Source organism: Calypte anna, chromosome Z, assembly GCF_003957555.1.
Source record: "Calypte anna isolate BGI_N300 chromosome Z, bCalAnn1_v1.p, whole genome shotgun sequence".
In the NCBI taxonomy this organism is placed as follows: Eukaryota; Metazoa; Chordata; class Aves; order Apodiformes; family Trochilidae; genus Calypte; species Calypte anna.
Window position 1 is genome coordinate 19490140 of NC_044274.1, and position 24144 is coordinate 19514283.

The window sequence follows — 24144 nt, forward strand, 5'->3', positions numbered from 1 at the left end:
CATGATTAAGTTTTTCACTTGTGTGCAGCAGAAAAATCTTCTGTTGTTAATTTGACACTTAAACTTTTATTAGATTTAGATTTGTTTTTTTCTTTTTAATTAAAATTTAGATCACTTTGATAAAATAGGAGGAACTCATAACTCTACCACAGTGGTGTCATGATGTTCCAGAGCTGTCCTATAGGTTGCAGAAAGGATTCTGGAAAAAGCAGTGCTCGGAGTTGTAGACAGCAGGCTGCAAGACAAGAACTTACTGGATTGTAATGTATAATAGTGAAAAAACCTAAGCATTTTCTTTTCCTGTCTTTTCCAGAGATTTGGTTTTGCATTTTGAAATTGTACCTGTGCAGAAAAATTTATAAATAATTGCAGATTGCAATGCCTAAAAAACATAACAGCGAAAATTTGGATACCAAAGATTTGGAAAGGGCTGCTTTGATCCTGTATCTGAGTGGTGGCTGGATTTTTTATAGCAATACCCATAGTGCAGTTATGTTCTATGGTGCTACAACATGTTTCACCTCCCAATGGTTTTAAATGAACACAAATCAAGATAAAGAGTGAGGATAGTGAAATTACTGGGCTAAGCTCACTTGAAGGGCATTAAAAGGAACAAGGATGCGATTGATGTGATTCTCAATTACCACTTTTTCTCTAGAACCAGAAGTGAAAGTGTGTTATGCTCTTTAAGTGTAAGCTTGGAAACCAAACTACCTTATGATTATGTGAAGCCTGGTATGGTGGTGGTGTGGAGCTTCCATCCGAGGCCAATCCTTTTGTGGGTGTGCTGGTGCTCTCTGCCTTGCCTCCCTAAGCAGAAAGGAAGGATGAGATTGCTCTTTCTGGGAATCAGGACATAAAAACAGGGACTCAGAATTCAACATGGCAGGACAAAAGATGTGTATGCCTATATGTGGTGAGTCAAATAGTTACATCAATACAAAGGAAATTTTTCATTCCTCCTGGGCATAGAAGACTCTATGGAGTCCTGTATTTCAAGGTGGTTTTCTCTTGAATTGGAATCAAGAGATGAAACAAAAATCTGCCTATGCTGTTCATTCTGAAGTAATGGAGGAAGATGTATTTTGTGTTTGTATTTTGACTATATTTTATCACCCAGGTTAATCTCAGGGGGGAAAAAAAGGGAAAAAATGCTTTTTTTCCCCCCTTTTTTTTCTTTTTTTTTCTTTGTTTTTCTTGTGTGTGTGTGTTCATTGACTGAAACAGTAAAAAAAGTGGAGATAACTCAAATGAACTAGTAGAGAAGAATCCAGCCTTTAAAACAAAACAAAACAAAAAACCCCCACCAAATGGATAATTCAGTGAATCTGAACAACATAAATGAGGAGTTGTAAGATAAAGAGTTCTCTTTCTTCTAAGAAAATCTCTAAATCTATAGTATTTTTTTCTTCTTTACCCTTGAAGAATGACAAAATTAAGTATTAAGTCCTTTACTTTCTGCACTCATAAGTGTATGCTATCGTGTATACACCCCATAGATCTATTGTGAACAGAGAATACCATAACCACATTTGACTGATCTGTATTTCTGTGACACAAATACTGTGATACTTTTTCACTTCAGTCCACACTCTTTCACCAAGTCACCCGAATAATGGCCTCAAATAGTCCTGTGTGTAGGCATAATACCAAAAAGTAATGCCTGCTTGTTCAGGAAATTTTCCTGAAGGTTCTCTTAGACCCTTTGGCTTTATCTCTACTAGTTAAATGTACCTCTACTAAAGAAATATGCTCAGGGATGTTTCCTAGACACTAAAACCACCAAAAAGGACAGAACAGCCTGCACCTCTGCTAGAAAAACCTGTAATTCCTTCAAAGAGCAGCTGTTGCAAGATGGACCAGTGAACACAGTAACCCCTGCAGGGTGCTGAGGAGGGTGGAAGCTGCTGGAAAGCAGGGCAAAAAGCATACAAGGACCATCCAAACAGTTTTATGTTATAGATAACCATGTGCCAGTGCTGTTTAACTTACTGGAAAAGATAAAATTATAAAGATAACACTGTAAAAATACAGGTCACCAGCTCCCACACACCAATATCCTTTGAGCTTTGAGATGGGAGGAAAGAAGGGACCCCAACTGTGTACTAGAACCATAATTTACTACTCTTAATCACATTGTGCATTGTCAAGATACCATGCCTTTCAGGATTGTATTTGCAATAGAGAATGAACATGCAAAATATGTTTTTTATTTCTCTAGTTGCATCTGTCTCCCAGTGCTTTGATTTTAATGAGTGCAAGTAACGCAGTTTTCTGGAGCACAGACTGGGGTCTCCTGTATAAGGTTTGGCTTTTTACAGTAGTGCTGCTCACTTACCTTTCGTGCCATATTTTCGAAGGGAATAGCTTCTTTTACTTCCTTCCCAAGCTTTTAGTATTTTGCTGTTTTTATAATGTCTCATTTCTCCCAAAAGAACATGGAAAAAAAACTATTTACTTTCATGGTAGTAATGATAACAATAATAATTAATTTATTTTAGTAAAAGGCAAAGCCAGCTTATTTTTGATGATGCTGAGCAGCAGCCATCAGCTTTACAGCAAGGACATAGTTTACCCAGCCTTACAGACAGGTACAATGAATGCATGTAATGACATCACTGGTAATTACATAAGAAATGGTGTAATGAGAGCATTAAAAGTAACATAGGGGATTTCTTATGACTTATTTTGTGAATGTAAACAATTTAATTTGTGTATACTAATAAACAGTTGTAAACATAAGGTTAGTTATTGTAGAAGGAACTTAGGTAGCCTGACTGTTCTGGCCAAGTTGCTCTCTCAGTTCCTCTCTATCAAGAGAAGCAGCTTTTTACCAAGTGCTTTATTCCAAATCATTCTTCATTGGAATCATAATTTTTGTTTGGTTTTATTTGTCATACTTAGAGAGTTTAGAGAGACACATTGACAATGGGCAAAACTTGCAGAAGATCTATACAAAAATTAGTTTTCTTCACTTTAGTTGGATATGAAAAATTTCTAAATTAATCTAGTCATTACAAATAAGGAAATAAAATGCTAAGTTGTCAATACATATTTTTAAAAAGAAAACAGGATAAAGCAAATCAATTTGTCTATGAAATTAATGTACATTAAAATGAGATTCGCTTAGATTTAAGCATGTGAAAGATTCTACCATCAAGCTGACTATCTGGTCTTCTTATTTCAAAACTAGCACGCTCTAAGTTAACAAGGTAGCCATGGTCATTTTAGGGAAAATACAGGATTCTCATTTTTCTTGGAAAAATGGTAGGGTAAAGACAAGCATATTATGAAAAATTAGAAATTGTTACTCTCTATTCAGTTCATAATTCTTTTTGCTTGTTCCTTTTCACCTGAATTGTTTGTTGTAATTTATAGTTATTCCTTTGAAGAGTGGGTATTCAATTGCTGTTATTCCTGGGTGGAACAGGGTAGAAGTTTGAGTACACTTAGGATTTTCCTGCTTATTATTTTAGAGAAGGTGTACAGTATGATGTCCTTCAACAGGATAAATAGTATATAGACATTATTCACCCAGAATATATTTGAAGAAAGGTTGCACCCTTTTAACTGTCAATTAATTAGATTTAACTGTCAATTAACTTAGATAAAAGAATACCACTTAATGGAGATAAACCATTAAAGTAGTTTTACATAACCCCTGGTTTAACACTGCTCAATGCTTCTGAAATGCATACTGGGAGCTAAATGCTTTTACTGTTGACAAGAAAAAAGCTACTAGCCAGGTTATTTTCAGTTTCTATACAGGTGAAAAACTTGAAATTGAGATGCTGCCTTTTAAAAAGCTTGATTATTAATTATCTTTTTAGCTACAATTAGTATAACAGAAGGTTGGTCTCTGAGTTACTATATTGGCTTTTCAGTTGTGTCAATAAGATTTTGATTTTTCAGGTAGAAAGAGTCAGTATCTTGAGAGACATAAAATGATCCATTAATTTCAATAGTATAGGTCAAATTTAGATTTATGTGCTATTCAAAATTAATACCTAGTTTTTTTCCTCAAAATATGTACCTTTACCTGCAGCTCTATTCAAGACTTGGGTCATAATACTGCTCCTGTCAAAGTCAGTGGAAATTTCATAATAAAGTTCTTCAGGAAATAATGATTCAACAAGTACTTAGGTTTCAATTTTCAGACCTGTTTCGCAGTTACATTAAAGTGCACTGGTCATGGAGATGCTCAAACTCTTGAAAAGTCTAATAACTAGAGGTTACACATACTACAATGTAAATAATAATTGTCTATTCTTTCGCACAGTCAAATTTCATTGTCTTGTCTAGGCAGACCCACTGAAATCATGAAACAATTGGAAAAGTCATCATATGTTCCTTTCCTGGAAGGGATAATAGAAATAGGCAAGCACAGATACTTTATAGGAGTGTTCATCATGTTACTGCAAATGGTAATGACTAGATGTTGCTACACACTCGTTTAATTTTGTTACTTAGTGTTTCATATTGTGAACATTCAGCTGAAACATAACTGAAACTTTGCAACAAAGACTGCTTATTAGAAATGTGTTGGTACTAATTATTATTGTTTGGGATTTTATGTTAAAAATACTCCTTCTGTTGAGAAGAATTAACATTAGAATTTAGTTTTTCTTACTAATAGTAGGTGGCCATTTTCTTTCTAGTTTTTAAATGCATCCTTTCTGGCTCAAAGTGAATTAATAAAAATTTTAAACCTGTTATATTAAATTTTTTATTTTGCTTTCTGTCTCATTGTTTGGCTCCAATTAATTGTATATTTGTCACACTGGATTTCTATTTTAATAGTGTTCAAGTGTTTTCTACGTCTTCATAAAGTGGCACAAAAATATAAGTAAAGGCCTGAAATCATTAAAAATAGTAAGGAATTAAGTACATTCCCATATTTTACTCCCAGAAGTATTTTGTATTCCATTCCTAGAACAAATGAAAGCTAGCACATTTCAAGTGTGTGCCAAAACACTTTTAAGTTTTGGTCTTGTATTTAATCCAATCATTCAAGTTTTTGCAGTAAATAATTTAATCTTAACTTCATTATACATTTTTCATATTAAAATGAGTCCTAAGACTTGTGTCTAAACGTAGATGATTAATATTTGGTGGGAGTTAAAATGTTTCTGGTTTAATTCCTTATGCCTCAGCATTTCCCATACATTTTTTTTTCATTGTATTCATTCAATGGTTTCATACACTGTTGTAGATAGTTCTGAATATGCAATAAGCCATCCCATTTCAATATTTTCAGTATGTAAGCTGATCTACACCAAAAAGAACCTCAAATTACATATGATATTCAGCCTAGTCAATTTGCTGAAAGTGCTAAGTGTGGCTTTCTTCTGTCTTCATCAAACTATTAGAGGTATCTCAGTCATTTAAATGGAGTCATTCTTAGCCTTTGTTCTTAAATCTCAGATGTAGTCTAAGTTCTGCATGAGCTACCTTTTCTTATACTATGATTTGTTGAAAGGACTTTTGAGAACATGGAAGTATCTATCTAAAAAAATCTTGTACTTCTTCAAGTTAGCTTAACAATGGAGAACTGTTCACATGTCTTCCCCATAGGAAATTCCAGTGTAAATGTCATCATAACCTCTATGGCAGTTTCCCAAAACAGACATGTTCTGCTTAGCCTACCTTGTTTCTGTTAAATTTTTATCATTTATCATAAATTTTATGCCCTCTTCTCTGCACTGTATGCTTCTGAAGATTCAAGTACAGGTTGGGTTCAGAAGACCAAATAACATGTTCTACAGCCAAAAAAGTGCTAGAAATATTGCTTCAAAAGTTCCCCTTTCTGGCAGTTTTCTGTCTTTTCTCTAGTTCTTCATGACAGACAACGATTATGCTAGGATTTCTTCATCAGTAATGGAGTCCATATTGTTGTATCAGTGTAGTTTAATTATTTCCCACAGAACTGAAGAAACCTGTATTAGTAGAAGCATCCTCTTGCTGGCATACACACTATATGCCAGGAGAACCAGCTGGTATAGCTAGGCTGTGCATCACAGGAACATCTCCAAAGTCCAAATTCACGTGCCAGCAGACTTGCATACTGTTAACTCTCTGGGAACTGCTTGAGTGCTTGTGACACGTTAACTGAAGTATGCTGTAGAAGGGGAGCTCTTGATATGAGTTGTGTGAAGTTTGCCACTGGTTTTGATAAGGTAAGGACATCACCTTAGCCATCTGCCAGGTCAAAGCCTTGTTCTTCAAGAACTGTAAAAGGCATTACACCTTCTTGTAAGAAACAATTGGAGAGATATAAATCAAACACATTTTCCATATACTGCTTTAAAATATTTTCCTTAATGACTACCACAGCTTTTCCTGGGGTTACTAAAACTGGTGTGGTTATTGCCACTGGAAATAGAAGGTTTCTATATGGAGCAACATAAACAGAAACCTATCAGAAGGATTGATATGGATGAATTGATAATCTCCTATTTCCAGTAAATTTCTTGTGTACTGTAGTTGCTCTTTTGATACCCACAGTATATGATGTATTGCAAAGTCAGAACATTCTCAGAACAGCTGTGCAGCATGGATGCTTTAGTCATAACTCAAATGAATTGAAAGGTCATTTCAGATCATTAATTTTAGCCTTATGTGAGTGTTGTCAAGGCATAGAGATGTGTTACTGACTCTATCGAGTTTTATTTTCACATTGGTTTGGGTTCACCATTTACCTTGTCTTCCTAGATGCCACTACCCATCATAATTTAGGATTGTGTATGTTGCTTTGGGACTTGAACATGCTTCCTTTGGTCAGGGCTTTCTTGGTAATACTTGTGTCTGAAGCAGGCAGCATACTGGATCACGGAGACCTGAGATGTTTGTGGTGACCTTTCGTAATGGAACAAACCTATGAGCTTGTAGCTACTGCTGCAGCATTTGTCTGATACAGGTTACACTGATCAGTGTGTAACTCCTAAATTACTATTTTCAGTAAGGCCTTTAATAATGAAGCTGGAGAGTATGGACAGTTTTGCTGCTGTGGTCCTAGTGGCTGCACAGAGATGCATCAGACTAGATTCAGACTTGGCTCCTTGGCTGTTGTCGTGGTTCACAGTGGGACCAGGTGGCAGCCCAGTCTATCCCGACTTTCCCATCTGCAGTTTCAGGCTTGGCAACAGCCTGAAAAGCAAGCGAGGGGCACGGCCTGGAGAGTCTCCCTGCTGCAGCACGGGTCAATGTAAGTAAAAGGACAAGCGATTTCACGGGTGAGAGAGGTGAGGGAGATTGCAATACAGTCAGGATTCTGATGAGAACTGGCTGCTCAGAGTGGAGCTGAAGGTAAATGTGACCAAAGCAGTTTTGGAGGCTCTGCCAGTTTTTTAAAGATTAAACTCTCATGGATTTTTCTACTTTCTAAATTTCTCAGTTGTAAATTTTTAGTATATTTTTTAGTAATCATTGCTTTCTAGTAATTTTATCAGATTCTGAAAAGGGCCTTTATGTACCACATACATATGGCTACATAATACATTTAAAAATCCTACTCTTTGTCAGGACTTCGAGACATTTTTGTAAAAAAGCGCACAGTTTCATTTCCTGCAGTAATTGAAATCTCGATGAGGAAACTGCCACTGAAAGAAAACACAGAATCAAATACAGGCACTAATAACAGTTGCTCATGCCTGTTCTGATAACATTTAAACACAATTACGTGCATTTATTTTTTTTCACCTAATTGCGAAATAATTTGACTTTTGCTGGAAAAGGGATTTTGTAATTGCAAAACATGAATTGAGACACGTCGTTCCCGGGCTGAAAAACGCCATGACGTTGCTTTCAAAAAGCCGGCGGCCGCGGAGATGAGCTCATTCCCGGTCGCCTGCTGGCGTATGGAAGCTACCGGTGCTGTCGGTGCGATGAAGATGCTAACTCTGGACCGTGCATGTAAATGGCGGCGCGATGCTCTCGCACCCGCCACAGGCCCCGCCGGGGCCGCAATTTAACCCCCCCCGCCCCGACGAGTGGTGTTCCGCTCGCAGGGGTGCGGCGGGACCCAGGGCTCCTCCGCGGCCGCAGCGGCGACGACCTGCGCTTCCAGCGGTTATCCCGACACCGACCAGGCTGTCGGCGGGGCCGGGGCCCCCCTGGCCGACCGTTCACCACCAAAGTACGCGGCGCAAGAACTTCCAGCGGCCAGCCGGGGCTCCGCGGCGCCCGCCCGGGCTGCTTGCCCCGGCCTGAGTCCTGCGTCTGGGTTTCGGTGACCGGTCTCGGGCCCTCCGCGCTGCACCACCAGTGCCGGCAAGGATGGCGCCCCGCTGATTGCGCCGCTGCACGGTAAATTACGGCGGCACCGGGGACACCCCCGGGCAGGCGGGGCGGGGGCGGGGCGCGCGCTGGGGGTTCCCCGGCGGAACGTTCGGGACTGCTCCGTAACGTCACGGCAGTGGCGGCGAGGGGGCGGGGCGGGGTCGCCTCTTCGGCGGCGGGCGGAAAACCCCGCCCCGGGCTCCCGCGGGGCCGTGGTGCGGTTCTCGCGAGAATGCTCTCGCGACTTTTGTGCCGGCGGCAGCGGCGCGCTGCGCGGCTGCGCCATTTTGAGAGCGAGGCGAGTGGGGGCGGGGTGCGCGCGCGCGGTGGCGGTGCCGGAGCGTGAGGGGAGGGGGTGCGGCTGGGGGGGGGGGGGGAGCGGGGGTGGAAGGTGGGGGCGGCCTCGGCCTCCGGGCTCCACCCGCTGCTCCCCCAATCCTCCTCCCCCAATCCTCCCCCCACCCATCCCTTCGGAGGCGGCTGCCAGCGGCGGGACGGGGGCGCCGAGCAGAGCGGAGCAGAGGCAGCAGCAGCGGCAGCAGCGGCGGGTGTTGCGAGTTCGGGTTATGCCCGTGTCCAACGGGGAGCCGGGCCGCCCCCTGCCCTGCCCTGCCCTGCCCCTGCCCCTGCCCCGCCCCTGCCCCGCCCCTGCCCCTCCCCTGCCCCTCCCCTGCCCCTCCTTTCCCTTGCCGTGCGGCCGGGCCCGCCCCCAGGGAGGGCAGGGAGAGCCGAACCCGGTACGCTCGGCGGGACGGCCGTCGGCGGCGCGGCACCCCGGCGCGGGCTGCGGGGCGGAACGGCGTTTCTCTGGGCCGCCGTGGCGCCGCAGCGGCAGGCCGGCGATGGCCAGGGAGCGGAGGCTCTGCCCGAGGCGGCGAGGCTTCCCGAGGCAGCTGCCGCCGCTACCTGGCTCCTTCGGTGGTCCCGCTCCCTGGCCCCTCCTGCCGGCTGCGTTCTGCAGACCTGCTCACCTTTCCCAATAAAATGAGAAATGTCCCCCCGCCCCCTTCTTTTTTATTTAATTTTATTTTTATTTTACTTCATTTTTGTTTTATTTTTATTTTCTTCCTCGGGGCAGTGAGGGGCAGGCGAATGTTTTCGCCTTCGGGCTGCGTTATCCGAGAAGCAACCCTGCAGCGGAGATGGAGGTTTCAAAAGACGAAACTGATTTTTTGATTGTTTTTACCGTAGGCAGTTTGGATTACAGCGAGAGTCCTGGGTGGTTGCAGCCTTTTTGCTTCAGCTAGTAGGGAGGAAAAAAGGTGGAAATCGGCCTGCAGCGGTTGCTTCTTGTGAAAGGCGAGAGATAGCTGACACTCTTCTGGCATTATTTGACTTAACTGCTTCGTCCTGAAAAGTCTTCTGAAACAACCAGTAGGCATTTGACAACTGAACTAAAAGTTTGAAGTCCAGACCTTTTTCTTTCAAGCTATCTTGAGCACTGTACCCTTCAACACTTTTGTTCTCATGGCATGGATTCAAGGCTAAATTTATCGAGTTTCCAATTCTTCACCAGCCAAAATAAAGTGCTTTCTTGCCTTTAAATATTTTTTTTTCTGCTAGGCAACACTCTCGAGTCATTGGCATAACCAGTTTTTTAACTGGCTTCAGGTTAAAGTGCAGCCTGAGTCACTGTGTATACACTGTTGAACAGTTTCACATCTGATAGTTTTCATCTTATGTTACTCTTTTAGATTTTTTGACATACGCTTTTGTTATTTTGAAGTGTTTTCCAAATGCAAAATTTCATAGATGTTTGTTTATAATTTTTTCTTTTATATTTTATGTAATGCTTTTGTTCAAAAATGTTGTTGTCAGTAAGCAGTATGGTGGTATCCAGATAGCTGTTTACAAATGCTTCTGTTATCCAAAGCTAGGAAATGTGCCACAGTTCAGATGAAAAATTTGGATTCCCAGTTTCCCAGTTTGTGATGTAAAAAGTGTATTTATTTCTCCTGGAGCCGATGCTTATTATACTGGTAGATACATGGAATAGACAAGAGAAGCTGTCAGAAAGAAAGAACATTTCTTAAGACGGAGCTGGCACATTTTGGACATAACCTTGTGGAATCTATAAGCAAGAGGGATGGGTAGCTGATTTCTGTGAGGTCAAATCTATGTCAAACAACTATAAATGTAGTTTCAGCAAGAACTTGAGATATTATCTCAAGGAAAGCAACCTGGAAAAATACAAATTCTGGAGTACTAACACCCTGTGTGATCCTCTTGGAGTAGGTAAGTATTGTAGTGTTCATAAATCAATTTACAGTTGAGTGTTTTATCACAATGGTTGAATCTGTAATGCTGACTACATAGAGATTATTCGGTTTTTTTTAGAATGTTTAAGTGAGCTTGTGGAGTCTAATATTCACCTCCTGGTATAAGAATGCTTCAATTCTTAAAGAAATTGTAGAATACAAGAAGTGTGTAGCTAGAAGCATGGTTATTTCTGGGAGATTAAAAAGTAGGTGCATGTAGACTGAACCTCTAGCTAATTTAGCTTTGGTGTTAATGCTGCAGTCTCGGCAATGAACTGTTTTACTTACTGAATAAGTTAGCAGTTAATTTACACATTTCAGCCTTTGTATTATATGCATTTGTAGCATGAAGGAAGTAATAATGTAAATATGGTTATTTTATTTCTTTCTACAGTTATTTGTCACTAATGGAAGGCAGATATTTTAAAATAAAAATTATTTTACTTCCTATGCAAACTAGCTTTTTAATGTGTTTATATTTTAAGATTGGGTTCAAAGTAATTTCCTACTCGGTAATGGGAATGAATGACTTTATCAGTATGCAAGTTTTTGTACAAAAAACCTTCACCTGTTTGGAAGGACTCAAAATCTAGTGGTGAACTAGCTAATTTAGATGTTGGGTATATTGCTTTTCACTCCCTCCCATAGTGGCTGCATGTTTATGAAAATAGATGAAGTTTAAATGTTGAAATTAATATGTTTACAATAATATTTTTAGATTTTCGTTCAACTGAATAGCTACTGCCTGAAAGAAAATGAAGATGGACAGAACAACTTAGTTCAAAAGTCAGTGGTAATTTTACTTATGTTCTCCCCTCTATATCCCATCTTGATTTTTTTATAAAGCTTCAAATAATTAAAGTATTATTGAGTAGATTGTGAACTGAGTGTCTGGTAAAGGTGACACATTTACCTTAGTTGCCAACTTTTGAATTTTTTTTTTCAGAGCTTCTGCAATACTGATCTGTTAGCAGTGCTGAGCTAATGAAAAAAAAAATGTTTTCTTTAAGGGCAATGTAAAGATGTTTGGGAAGATGGCTTTTGTTAAAGCCTTATAGAAAAAGTAAAGTTTAAGTATGTGAAGCTGTATTTAAAGATTACTACAGTGTTTTTTTCCTCTCTAACTTGCAATTTTTGACCACAAATTAAAGACTTACATCCAAATAAATTTTTTTTAATTCTCAGACTCACTGAAGTAGCTCTATTCTGTGTTTTGTTTTGTCAGTATCTAGAAGCTGATCCAGCTTCTGTATTTTGCTTTCTTTGGATGGCCTTGGTGTTTTGTTATTTTAATTTCTGTTTCAATTTTGCTGTTTTGAAAACATGGAAATTGGTACATGAGTATGAGGCTTTTCCTGTAACCTCTTGTGCCTGTGGCTTTTCCATGTGGAGCCTCAGTGTGACTGGGAATCGATTGAATGAACTGAGACACATGTGAAGATCGGTTTTCCTCATTCCTTTAGTTGGATTAATCTGTGTTATGTTTGAAAGTATTTGGTAAATGGAATTTCAGGTGTGAGTTTGAATGTTGTCCATTATATGGTCATAATTAATAGTATTACAGGTACTTGCTTCTCAACTCAAGAAAAACTGATAGGCCTCTTTTTCAAGCTATTAACTTAAGGTGCTGTGAGATACTTGTGCCTGTTCACAAGAGGCAGGCTTGAAATCCTTGAAATCAAGGACAGGTATAATTTTTATCCTGACTCCTGGATGATTTGAAGAATTTGCTTTTTCGTTAAATTGACCGTGCCTTTACATCTCTCTGTTTGCTGGCAGAATTCTTTTTTTCCTTTTCACCATGTTTGCATCTGGGAAGTGCAGTTGTTCTTACTTGTATGTGTATATATTTGACAAAGATTCATGTGTGGTTTACGGATGTACCCTTGTACTCTAAGGAAAATTCATACATGGGTGAGGCTCACTGAGAAGAAAATACGTAGCATGCTATTGCACTTTAATTCTTTCTTTAGGTTTAAATTTGTATAGTGCTGACAGCCTGTTAAGTGGTTTGGAGACAACTTTAAAGATAAGATCCTTGCCCCCCAGAACTTACACTTTAAGCCTTGATGTAAACATAGCTTTTGTACTGGAATAGGTGTCAGCAGCTTGGCTCTCTTGCTGATGGGTTTATTCTGGCAGAATAAAAAAATGGATATATTTGTATTGAGAATTGCCTTGAATTGGCTGCTCTGGTGTGTGAAAAAACTGTTGCTCTTTTTTGTTGAGAGTGTGAGTCTTTGTCAAGGAATTTTAGAGTATGAAAGAACTTGAGAGAGTTACCATAACCAAACTTAAACCTGTTTGTAAATCTTTTGTCCATGAGCTGTCTTCTACCTTGGAATGTAGTATGTGTGTGTGACATGCACGCACACTTTCCATTCATAGTCTTAAAAGTTTGGTTGTAAAGATTTAAGCTTATTCTGTTGTTGTGGCTGTGCATTCACAAGGAGAGAAAAAAAGAAGGTAATCTAGTTCAAGTAAACAAACTTTAGTTTAAGTAGTTGTCTTGCTTTTGCAGCAGTTTGTGATAAGTAAAAATGCTTCAGTTTTTTAGTACTCTGTAAAGCTTGCGTGAAGGTTTGAATATCATTTTCTGTTTTTCTAGCATAGATTTTGGAGAACGAAACAGCTTGAAATAAGTTTGCTTTTTTGAAACTGCGTGAATCGCAGGGCAAGGAAGATTTCTAAGAACCTGTATTTTTAAAAGGGGAATAAAATCAAGATGCATAGGGTTTAACAAAAGTGTTGTTTAAAGTTTACACTAAGCAACTTCAAATTAATGCTTAACTCGACGCAATATAACAGTGAATGATTTGTTATCACAGGATATATTTTTTATAGCAACTGTGTTTTGTAGCAGAAACAAAAACTTTAGTAGGAGTGGGTTATTTTAAAGGCCTGATTACTTTGCGAAAAAAATGATAACTTTTCTATGTTTAAAGAAAAGAGACTGTGCAGTCTGATGGCTAAGACTTGTGCATGTAGTTTCTGTGACTAATTTGGAGAAAAAGAAGTGTTTTTCTATGGCTGATGCAAAGTGGGTGAACACTGGAAGCTGACCCAAAATAGGAGATTTGAAGGGTCAGTTATTGTGTTGCTTGTTTTTTCCATAGTTTCTTTGTTTTAGTGAGAACTTTGCCAGTGGCTTATGGTGTTTAAGAAAAAAAATTAAATTTACCTTGGCAAATGTCTTTCTCTTTTTGTTGTCATGAAATGCTGTGCGGTTGGTGTTTGGCATATTTCTGATAGTAAACATTCAGTTTTAATTCATTCACAGAAAATTGTGTGCCTCCTTTCCCTTGTTCTGTGCATCTATGTTCTTCTTGTCTTCCTGATGGAAGGATTTGATTGCGGGAGCTCATTACCAAGGAGGCAAAGCAGCAGCAGCAGCAGTAACAAACTGGAGACAATGTGTAACCTTTTATTTTTTTTTTTTTACTGTCATAACACTATGGCACACTTTAATTCTGATTGCTTAACCTTTTTTTTACCCCATTTATACTGTACTAAAAATAATGGTGACAAGGTGAGAATGGGTTGAGGGGTGTAGTTGTTGGTGTGCTGTACTCATAAATCTATGTACCTATAATAAACTGTGAGATATTAGGTAAAAGACCATAGGTATGTGCCACTTAGATAAATGTACATGCTAATTTTAGACTCCTGAAAATGTGTGTATAGCCACATGCTTTTAACATTTATTCTGTTCGTGGGTTTTGCTATGCAATTCAGTAGACTGAATTTCTAAGCTAGCTTTCAGAGAACATCGAGAGTTTTCAAATCGTATCTCCTGTCTAACTTTGTGCATTTATGGTTTGAAGCTTCCTTATTTTTTCCCCTGTTTATAAATTTGCTATTCCACTCACAAGCTTTCAGTATTCTTAGCTATTTGCTTTTATATTGTCTTTTATTTTAATGGTATTGTGACAATCTCTGAAATACTCAGTGTCACTGATACCGCCTACTGTAAAATATTTAGGGCTATTCCAAGCATGAGAAGTATAGAAGCTAAAATTGTAGAAATGATTTTTCTTGTATCTAGCTGCTTTTACTCTGACAATCCTTTTCCTTTTAAAGTGGTGTTACCATTTTTATGTGTTTCTTCGTGCTAGGACATTATGAAAAAGCATGGGTGTTTTTATTTATTCATACAAGTAGTATTTCCAAATGTATCTCACCAACAGTAATTAAACCTGCTTTAAATATTGAGGACAGCTTTCTGGGTTAGTGAAAAATGTTTTTTTTTGTATGCTTGAAGAAACCTTGCTGGAGTTGAATCTGTTCTTTACCCTTGGCACTGTCTTTCCTCTGCCTGTTAAATACTGGTTAGACAAGTTTAACATTATGCCCTTAAAATCGGGTGAGAATGATCGCTGATTTCATGTCCTTGCCATCTTAAAGTTCTGCTCAGCTTTTTTCTCCACTCTCAATGAAAAAAAGATCACGTTAGGGAACTCTTAAAGAGGTCTATATAAATCCATGGGGCTTGTCAGTGTGTTCCCATGAGTGCAGGGGGAGTTGGCTGATGTCATTGCAAGGCCATTCCTTAATATCTTTGAGAGGTCACATGGTCATTGGGACAGACTCTTGAGTACTAGAAGAAAGGAAATGTCAATACTGTTATCAAGAAGGGTGAGAACAAGGGTCCAGAGAGCTGCACACACCTGGTCAGCCTCACTTTAGTCCATGCAAAGGTGATACAGCAACTAATCCTGGAAACAGTATTTATGGTTAAATATGTAAAAAATGTGATCCTCAGTGGTTTTCCTGTAGTTACAGCTACCTAAACCAAGTAATGAAAACCATGGCAAAAAAAATCACAGCAGTTAAATGTGAATTCATATTACCTTACATGCTTTAGTCCCTTCAGGATTCTGTATTTTAATAGTCAGTCTTATTATTTTATATGTTTATAGAAAACAACACTTGAAACTAAAATTTAGAATGCTTTGAATAAGTTGATTCTGTGATTACAGCTGGTTGCTTGAAGTGTCCCAGATCACTTCCCATCCACCTGCAGACTCTCATGTTTAGTTTTGTAGCTAGTGCAGAGATATCCTGGAGTTGAAATCTCATGAGAGTCACTTTTCCAACTCCTGAAGAGTATTGTGCCCTTCCATAGATGCCACATGTCTATTTTTAGTGTTGTAGAAGTAGATAGAGTGTTTCTGATATTGGGAAGACATGAAAGGAAGTGAAGCTAGCAGAAACTCTGGATAAAGGATCATCTTTATAAGGGAATGGGAGTGATTGCTTTAATTCTTTTTTTATGTATCCAGTTTATTTCAGACCTCAGTAGCCTTTGTTTTCTCGATGTTATGTTTGAAGACCAGCTTGAAGATATTTGTAAAGGAAATTGTTCCACTGTGTTAGCAGGAGCAGTGCAGGAGACATGATATGAATTTATGGTCTTTGAAAGAAGTCAGGTTAGATCAGGTAAGTGTTCCAGTGCTTGAATTGGTCTCTTCATGTTTGGTGCATGGATCTACCAAGGGGAAATCATTCTTGAGTAATCTCATAGCTACTATGATGTGACTGAATGGGTAGATACAGGGAGACCAATGGATGTAGTCTGTCTTCACCTTAGCAAGACTTTTGACACAGTCTCCCAAAACAACCTCATGAGCAAGCTCAGGAAATGTGGAATAGAAAAATCTGCAGTGAGATGGATTAAGAACTAAACAATAGAGCGCAAAAAATGGTGATCAATGGCACTGAGTCCAGCTGAAGATCTGAGATTAGTAGAGCCCCCCAGGGATTAGTGCTGGGTCCAGTCCTGTTCAATATCTCAATCAATGACATTGATGATGGGATAGAGTGTCTTCTCATGAAGTTTGCTAATGAGACGAAGCTGTGAGGACTGCCTGACACCCCCGAAGGCTGTGCTGCCATTCAGAGGGACATAGGCTGAAGAGTTGGACTGGGAAAAATTTAATTAATTACAACAAGAGCAAGTGTGATGTCTTTCATCTTGGTAGGAACAACTCCAAGAACCAGTACAGCTTGGGGACTCAGTTCTTGGAGAGCAGTGAAGGGGAAAGGGACTGGTGGTGGTAGATGGAAGGATGACCATGACCCAACAATGCACCCTTGTGGCCAAGAAGGCCAATGGCATTCTGGGGTGCATTAGAAGAGGAGTGGCTGGTAGGCTGAGAGAGGTTCTCCTCCCCCTCTACTCTTCCCTTGTGAGACCACATCTGGAATATTGTGTCCAGTTCTGGGCTCCTCTGTCCAAAAAGGACAGGGAACTGCTTGAAAGAGTCCAGAGCAGAGCCTCCGAGATGGTCAAGGGAGTGGAACATCTCCCTTATGAGGAAAGGCTGAGGGAGCTGGGGCTCTTCATCTTGGAGGAGAATGAGGGGTGATCTCATCAATGTTTATAAAGGGAGAGAGCCAGGAGGATGGTACCAGGGTTTTCTCAGTTATGCCCAATGATAAGAGGCAGTGGATATGAACATGAGCATAGAAGGCTCTATATAAACAGGAGAAATCTTTTACTGTGAGGCTAACAGAGACTGTGGAATTTCCTTCTCTGGAGACGTTCAGAACCCACCTGGATGTGTTCCTTTGTGACCTTCTTAGGTGACCCTGCTCTTGCAAGGGGGATTGGAGTTGATTTTTCGAGACCCCTTCCAGCCCCTAACTTTCTGTGATTCTGTGGTTGTCTTATGTGCTAACTGCATGGATGTTTTTAGATTACAAACAAGCTCTGCAAACAAGTGTTAATCATTTTGGCTGTTCCATATTTTGACCCCATAACAGTCAAAGGTTGCAGATAAGTGAAAGTTGTAATAGAGGATAAAGCTTGAAGAAGCACTTCACTGAAGTAATCAGTAAATCCAAAAGTTAATGAATATAGGGTCTTTTGTTTTGGACCATATTGAGCTCTATCTGTATTATGGCAGGGAAAAATTGATTTATTCTTTGGCTGTAGTGGGTGGTCTTCAAGTTTAAAAAGTTTTCTTTTAAGCACCATGTTGATTTCAAGTAGCAAAGGGGAGAAGGGCCAAACTTGCCAGGGAAACAGTATTCTCATATGGTTGCTCACGTAAGATGGGAAAAAGTGAATTAATTTTTACAATGTTATCTTTATACACATGCATTGTGCCACACATTAAACTCTTTAGTTACAAATACTAGCTTCTGACCTAGAATTGTCAGGTTCAAGTATTTTTTTTAAGTCTTAAAGTTGTGTGAGAATCTTGTTCCTTCTGATCTTCAGGACTATATGTGCAGCATAAATCTACTAAATAAGTATCTTCTTTGGATTAGGGCATCTCTTTCTTTAGTGGAATTTATTCCTTCAGATGTTTGTTTTCACTCTTTAAATGCATCTTAGGTCCTCATTTTGTGTGGCAAAGTAAGTGCTTGCTCTTTTTACTGAGAGGGTTTCTGAAAGCAGCGGAATTCTGTTTGATGTAAATACCACAGATACAATAACATTACTTCTAGTAGCTGTGTTAATATTGGGAGTGTAACAGCTGTTTTATTGGTGTTAGTGAGCAGTAGTTGATCTGATCTGTGGTGTGTACATAAGACAAGGCTTGCTAGAAAAAAATGAGTCCTTCATGTGTCATGGTAATTAAAGCAGCTTCTTGTAAATGCTTGTATGGGTGCTTACTACTGACTTTCATTTTATTCAAATAATTTAAGTAGTGGTGGTGATTGTAAGTTTTTATTTTTTTTTTTTAATTTTATTTTGTTTCAGAGTAGTCGTAGGTTTCTGAAAAGCAGAAATTCCCTTCTAAAGTAAATTGCTGATCAGTGTTACCTATTTGTTTTAATGATGCTTTAGTCACGATGGAAGGATGAATCAAATAAATTTCTGGAGAAGTCTGTTCACTATTTTTATTAATTATCTTCAATAATGAAGTAGAGTGTACGGTTATTAAATTTGTAGATATTATGAATCTGAATAGAGCTTGTTGGGTGCATTTGGGAGACAGAGAATGCAGAAACGTCTTGGAGTGCTGGGGGTAGCTTAGGTAACAGACCCAAATATGAGGAAAAGAAGACTGAGTTGGACCTGGTAAAAGGAGCATTTCTAGTGATGGAACATATTGCAGACTAACGTGGTAGTCTAAGTTATGGGTTTATCTTCAGCTGGAAAGCAAGCAAGGAACAACCTACTATTTGACAAGATGATCACAAAGGGTTTAAACATCATATATCCTGCCTGTGGCAGTGGATTGGTCTTGCCAATGTCCCATTTTCACTTTTTCTGTTTTCAATTTACAAAAACTTCTTCTCGAGAATGAAGAGTATCCTAGAGCTATTGAATATTTACCAGATCATCAATACAGAGCTCATGCTTATAATGAAAATATTTTTATATTAAAATACATTCCAGGACAAACTTACTGGCAACATAAGTAAATGAGCATCTTTAAGAGTGTTTATGGAACCTGTAAAACATGGAATTGCCAACTTAAAGCTGGGTAGGCTACATACTCTAAAATACAGTTTTAAAAAAAGATGTTAATATTTGTTCTTTTAAGATCTGCTGCTTATTTCCCAATTTAATTATGGCTCAGGTGTTTCTGCCTGTTAGAAGTTAACATACTAAATTTTCCTTTAATTGCCAGAGCAATCATATGTATAATTAGATGAGGTAAAGTGCTCTGTTGGTTTTTATGTGTGGAGGTCAGTATGCAGTAGCCTGGTTCAGTCCATAATATAGCAATTAATTGTGAGATAATCAAGTCTAGATTCCACAGCTCTTGCTAATGCTCATATTACTGCATCTGTAAAGTGAGCTTCATCTATGCTCACTGACAGATCTGCACTCTGTAGTGCAGAGATGTGGAATACATGGTTATTTGGGTCTCCCTTTGAAACACTCTCTCTCCTAAGGAACCTTTATATTGTTTCTGAGACTTAGCTTCCAGGGTTGTCTAGCTACCCATTTCTTGTTTTTCTGATTACAGAGACTTGCCATGAGGTGCTGAAGCCTTGTTTCATCCATTCAGAGGGACCGGACCTAAATGGCGCATCATGACTTTGCTCCAGCCTGGCTTTATTTTCCTGCTCTACCATCATCAACGAAAGTATGTTCTGTGTTTTTATTTTGAACAGGCACTGTCATTACTGTAGAAATCTAAATGTCATAACCTCAGTTGTCATAAAAATGCAATTTTTTATTAATAGGGTGATAGATGATATCTAGTAAGTGTTGTCATTACTTTTAACTAGTTGTACTGTTATCAAGCTCATTCGTCTTCAAAAGCTTTTTTGTTTCAGCAGCTTGAGCTCATGGCAAGAAGCCTGTGCTTGGCCATTTTATTTAGCTCTTGTTGGATCAAGATAGCTTTCACGTATTTAAATCAGGAGTTTAAAATCAATTACTGGATTTTGTGCTAGATGCACTTTCTTCTGATTTTACCCTGTATCCTAAAAATTTCTCAGAAATGTTATTCTATTATCCAAGTGATTAAAAAAATGCATTTGAAATACACCACCTGAAGTGGCACTTCAGTTGCTGATGGGATGCTTGTTACTAGAGATAAAGTGTGGTGCTTGCAAGTAGCGCATCTTTGCTTTGGAGTACTGTTACTCAATAAAATGAGAGAGCTTGGAAACAGGAAATAGTCTCTGAATTACTAGGATTTGTAAATTTTCTATGAAATATGAGTATGTCTGTCTCATAAATATTACGTTTTTCTAGCTTATCCTTCTTTCTTAGTTTGTGCAAATTGCAGAAGGATATTCAAATCCTGTCATCTATTTCCCTATTTGTAGAGCTGCTTTCTTCATTATAGTCTTTTGAATGTTATATACATATCTTCAACTATGAGAGTGTCATTGCCTTACTTTAATGTATTTATTTTCTTCTGTTTCATGTCCATGGAAAACGTTTATTCTTTATAAATAAATAGGTTTGTGCTGTTTTTAAATGCAGCTAGCTGTCAGAATGAGTTGTGTTCCATTACTTTGCTTTGTCTACAAATACATACATTCATGCTTTTTTTTGAAATGAGGTCATTGAATGTCCTTAGTCATACTGTCCTGTGTAGCTTTCTTCTATACTAACCTAGCTCGTTGCTTTCTTTAATATAGTATATTATCGACTCTCAGTTGCTGTTCTGGGAATATCAGGACAATCTGTTCCAGGATGGTTCCTGCCATCTGTTTGTTTTCATTCTACTCAATTTCTGATATATTCAACTCTATTAAAATACTTTTTCCAATTAAATAAATTTTCAGTTGGAAAAGCAATGAGAGCTTAGGTTAATGTGGTGTCAAAATTGCAAAACAATCTTCACATACTTCAAGAATCTTCTGGAAGAGCTTTACCTACAAGCTGAAATTGTCAGTATAGCAGGATAATAGGAAGTTTCAGAACAGTTCCAGTACCAGTCGAATGTGTATGAGGTACAGGTTGTATTTGTCATTCCTCATTCCTAAACTGTAGGGAATTACATTGCAAGTGTACATTGTTGTCCTGTTTTCATCTGAGATAAAGCTGTTTTTCTTCTTAGTAACTGGAATAGCATTGTGGTTTGGATTTACTGTGGCATTTGTTATGAGACAAATGTTGATGGCATATTGATGGTTTTAATTTTTGAGAAGAAACCAAGGACTTTTCAACTCCCTATGCTTTGCTAGTGTGCAGATGCACAAGAAACTGTAAGGGAGCATGATCAGAGCAATGAATGCAGTCTGGCTAATGTGATATTCCCTATCATACAACATCATGCTTAGGATGTAGATGAGGATGGGCTGGGAAGCTGGCTCTCTCTTCGAGGATTGCAATTTCAGGATTTCTCTTCTGCAGGACTGTTAGCCAGGGCTGGTCTGGACATTGGTGGTGTAGTTTAAAGAGCAAGGCTTGTCCTGTCATTCCTCTGCAAGATCTCAAGTGTTGTGGTTCCCTGTTCATTCTGTTTACTTAAAAAGATTTTTATTTTCACTTCCCATATGTCAGCAAAGTAGCTGAAGAGAAGAGCAGGAGACAAACAGGAAGGATGAATGAGGAAGGCAAAGTGTTTTTTTTATCAAGTATGGAGCTGGTGTAAGGCTATGGTATCAACAGTTATACTTGAGGAGGAGAAACTGAACTCTTTTCAGTCATTTTTTTATTTCTCTGCGAAGGCACTTCTAAGAATTGCATCTTTGGGAGCTGGTTTCCTCTGCCTTAGTGTTAGAAAGTGTTAGAAGTGTTAGAAAAACTTGGTGCCAGGAAGCTGAGATTGTGAATGATTATTCTTAATATGACTGGTAAAGACTACAGGTTGACTGAAATCCTGATGATGTACTGCTAAGTATGACATAGTAAGTTTTTATGTCATCTCTCTGTCACCCACAGGATAGTCCACCTGCATAGCTGGGTATCCATTGTTCAGGTGTGGAACTACAATTTTCACATCAGTGCAATATAGCAGTTGGGCAGGTGAAAAAAGGAAGGTGTTGATTGAAGCTATTTTGGAATGGGGATGAAACTTTCCAGGAAGGTTTGCTGTAAAACATGTGGAGAGATTGCAAACAGAGCAGTAAATTCAGGTTTTGCAGGTTTACTTGTACTTCATGTAAATTAATAACTTATTATACTTCAGAAATCTGTGTCACTTTCTTGGCTAACTAGTGAGATAATTTATCAACTTCAAGACATTGCCAATAGATTTCCCATTGATTACTGTGTCATCTCTACAGCCATAAATGCTGTAGTAGACTGATACCTCCATCATGTGGAGAAAACGCAAACTGCATGATCTTTGCACGCAATTTGGAGACATAATGAACAATTCAAGCATTATACATAAAAAGCTGTTAGTTACACTTTGAAGAATAATCACAATCAAACTAAGTGCATACAGAAAGTTAAACTCCAAAGGCAGTATTAGAAAATAGTTGTATGTAGATGCATGCGTGAAACTACCTTCTAAAATTTTATCTATGATCAACAGACCTGGAACTTTCTGAAATTTTTAGCAGCTTATTCAAAATTTGTTTAGAATGATTTATTTTTTACTTAAGTATTTACATTCGTTATGATATTTTTTAAGTACTAAAATCATAGGATATTTTCTTGTGGTTTTCTGGTTTTTATCTCTCTCCAAGTTTGTCAAGGACATAAGTCACTCCCCAGATGTTATGATCTGAGCTATTATTTTACATTTTGATTGCGAGGAAAAATCAGCCACTACTGATAGACATCACAAGAATTTACAAAAATAACAGGCTTTTTGATTTAAGTAAGTTTCAAAGATTTATTTCAGGGGAAGGAGAGAATAACACCACCTTTAAAAGAAAAAACAAGTTTACAAAAGGAGTTTTTTTTAAGAAAAGGAAAGAAAAACAAGAGAGCAATTTAGTTTTATCGCAGTCCCCCTGCCCTGGTCTCTGGCTCTGGGGGCGGTGGCGTAGGAGATGCGGTTCCTGCTTGGCTGCTGTTCTCCCCCCTTTTTTTTTTTTTTTTCTGCTGTTGCTGTCCCGTAGCTGAAGCCAAAGTGGTGAGAGGGGTGGGGGAAGAGAGAGCCAGCGTCTTCTCCTTTTCTCTTTTTGTTTTTATACAGCAAAAAAGGGTTCTGTCTTTTCATAAATCACTGACACAAACTCGCAGAGATCTGCCATCCGAAGAACTTTCCTTTTAATTAGGGGAATCCTTCAGTCCTTATTATCTTGCTAATTTTATTATCTTTGTATTGACCGTGTACCAGGAGACCTTCTGATTAGTGTTCTTATATTTAGGCACCTGCCAGGCATGATACAAAACAGAAGCTAGTGAAGTTCGGGGTAAAAATTTGTTAATTGAGAATAGGTTTGATATGTTTTTAAAAGAGTAGAAGAAAATGTTGACTCTAGAGGAAGTTTCATGTTTTCAAAGTGTTTACATCATTTCATCCCGTGGCTCTTGAGTCAGCGATTTTAATATGTCTCTTTCTCTCTCTCTCTCCCTCCCTCTCTCTCTCTCTCTCTCTGTGTGTATATATATATATATATATATATATACACACATATATATATGTATATGTAATTTTGTGTGGTTATTTTGTGTCCTGTAGCTCTTTTTGGAATCTGTGCTTTTTTAGCAGGCCGGTTCTGTCTCTGAGGTTTCCATTAAGGAAAAACTGTGAACCTGCCTGTGAACCTGCCTGGCAACAGTTCTTCCCACTACATGTCTTTCCTGGCTCAAAAGCCAGTATATTTTCATGTGTGTTTGTGGGGGGGTAAACAGTCCCATGTACCACACATTTGCCACATTGTATTTACCTCCACCACATCACATCACCTCACCCCATGGGTTTTGTAGCCAGGGGAGTGTGTTTTTGGGATAAACATATGTATATATATTTTGTTCAGTATTGGGGTGGGTTTTTTCCCTCTTGAACCAGCATTTGGAAGTTTTCGCAACAATGTATCATTACATATGTTACAGATATGCAAAGTCTAAAAGGTAGCAGAAAGCTACCAAAAAAGTCACAAAGTATCAACATGAATAATGTTTGCATGTACAAAGCAATTGTCTCAGCTAGTGACATTTACAACATTTATAGAAAGTTAAAATATTGACATTTACAGATTCTGAGCAATTACTTTAGGAGAAAATGTTTGTTGATTATACTTGAGAACTAATAATAACAATAGCAATAATAAAAATATATTAAGA

At 38.7% G+C, this 24144-nt stretch overlaps 1 protein-coding gene across 1 annotated transcript in view; it reads left to right on the forward strand.

The window, feature by feature from the left end:
- Positions 1–10122: 10122 nt before the first annotated feature.
- The window catches only part of GPBP1 (GC-rich promoter binding protein 1), a 36773-nt gene continuing 22751 nt past the window's right edge, over positions 10123–24144 (forward strand). Inside the window, exons 1-3 of the mRNA XM_008500152.2 lie at positions 10123–10512; positions 11254–11321; positions 19466–19585. Coding sequence (XP_008498374.1) covers positions 19523–19585 — 63 coding nt within the window. The 5' untranslated portion in view covers positions 10123–10512; positions 11254–11321; positions 19466–19522. The remainder of the gene's footprint in view (positions 10513–11253; positions 11322–19465; positions 19586–24144) is intronic.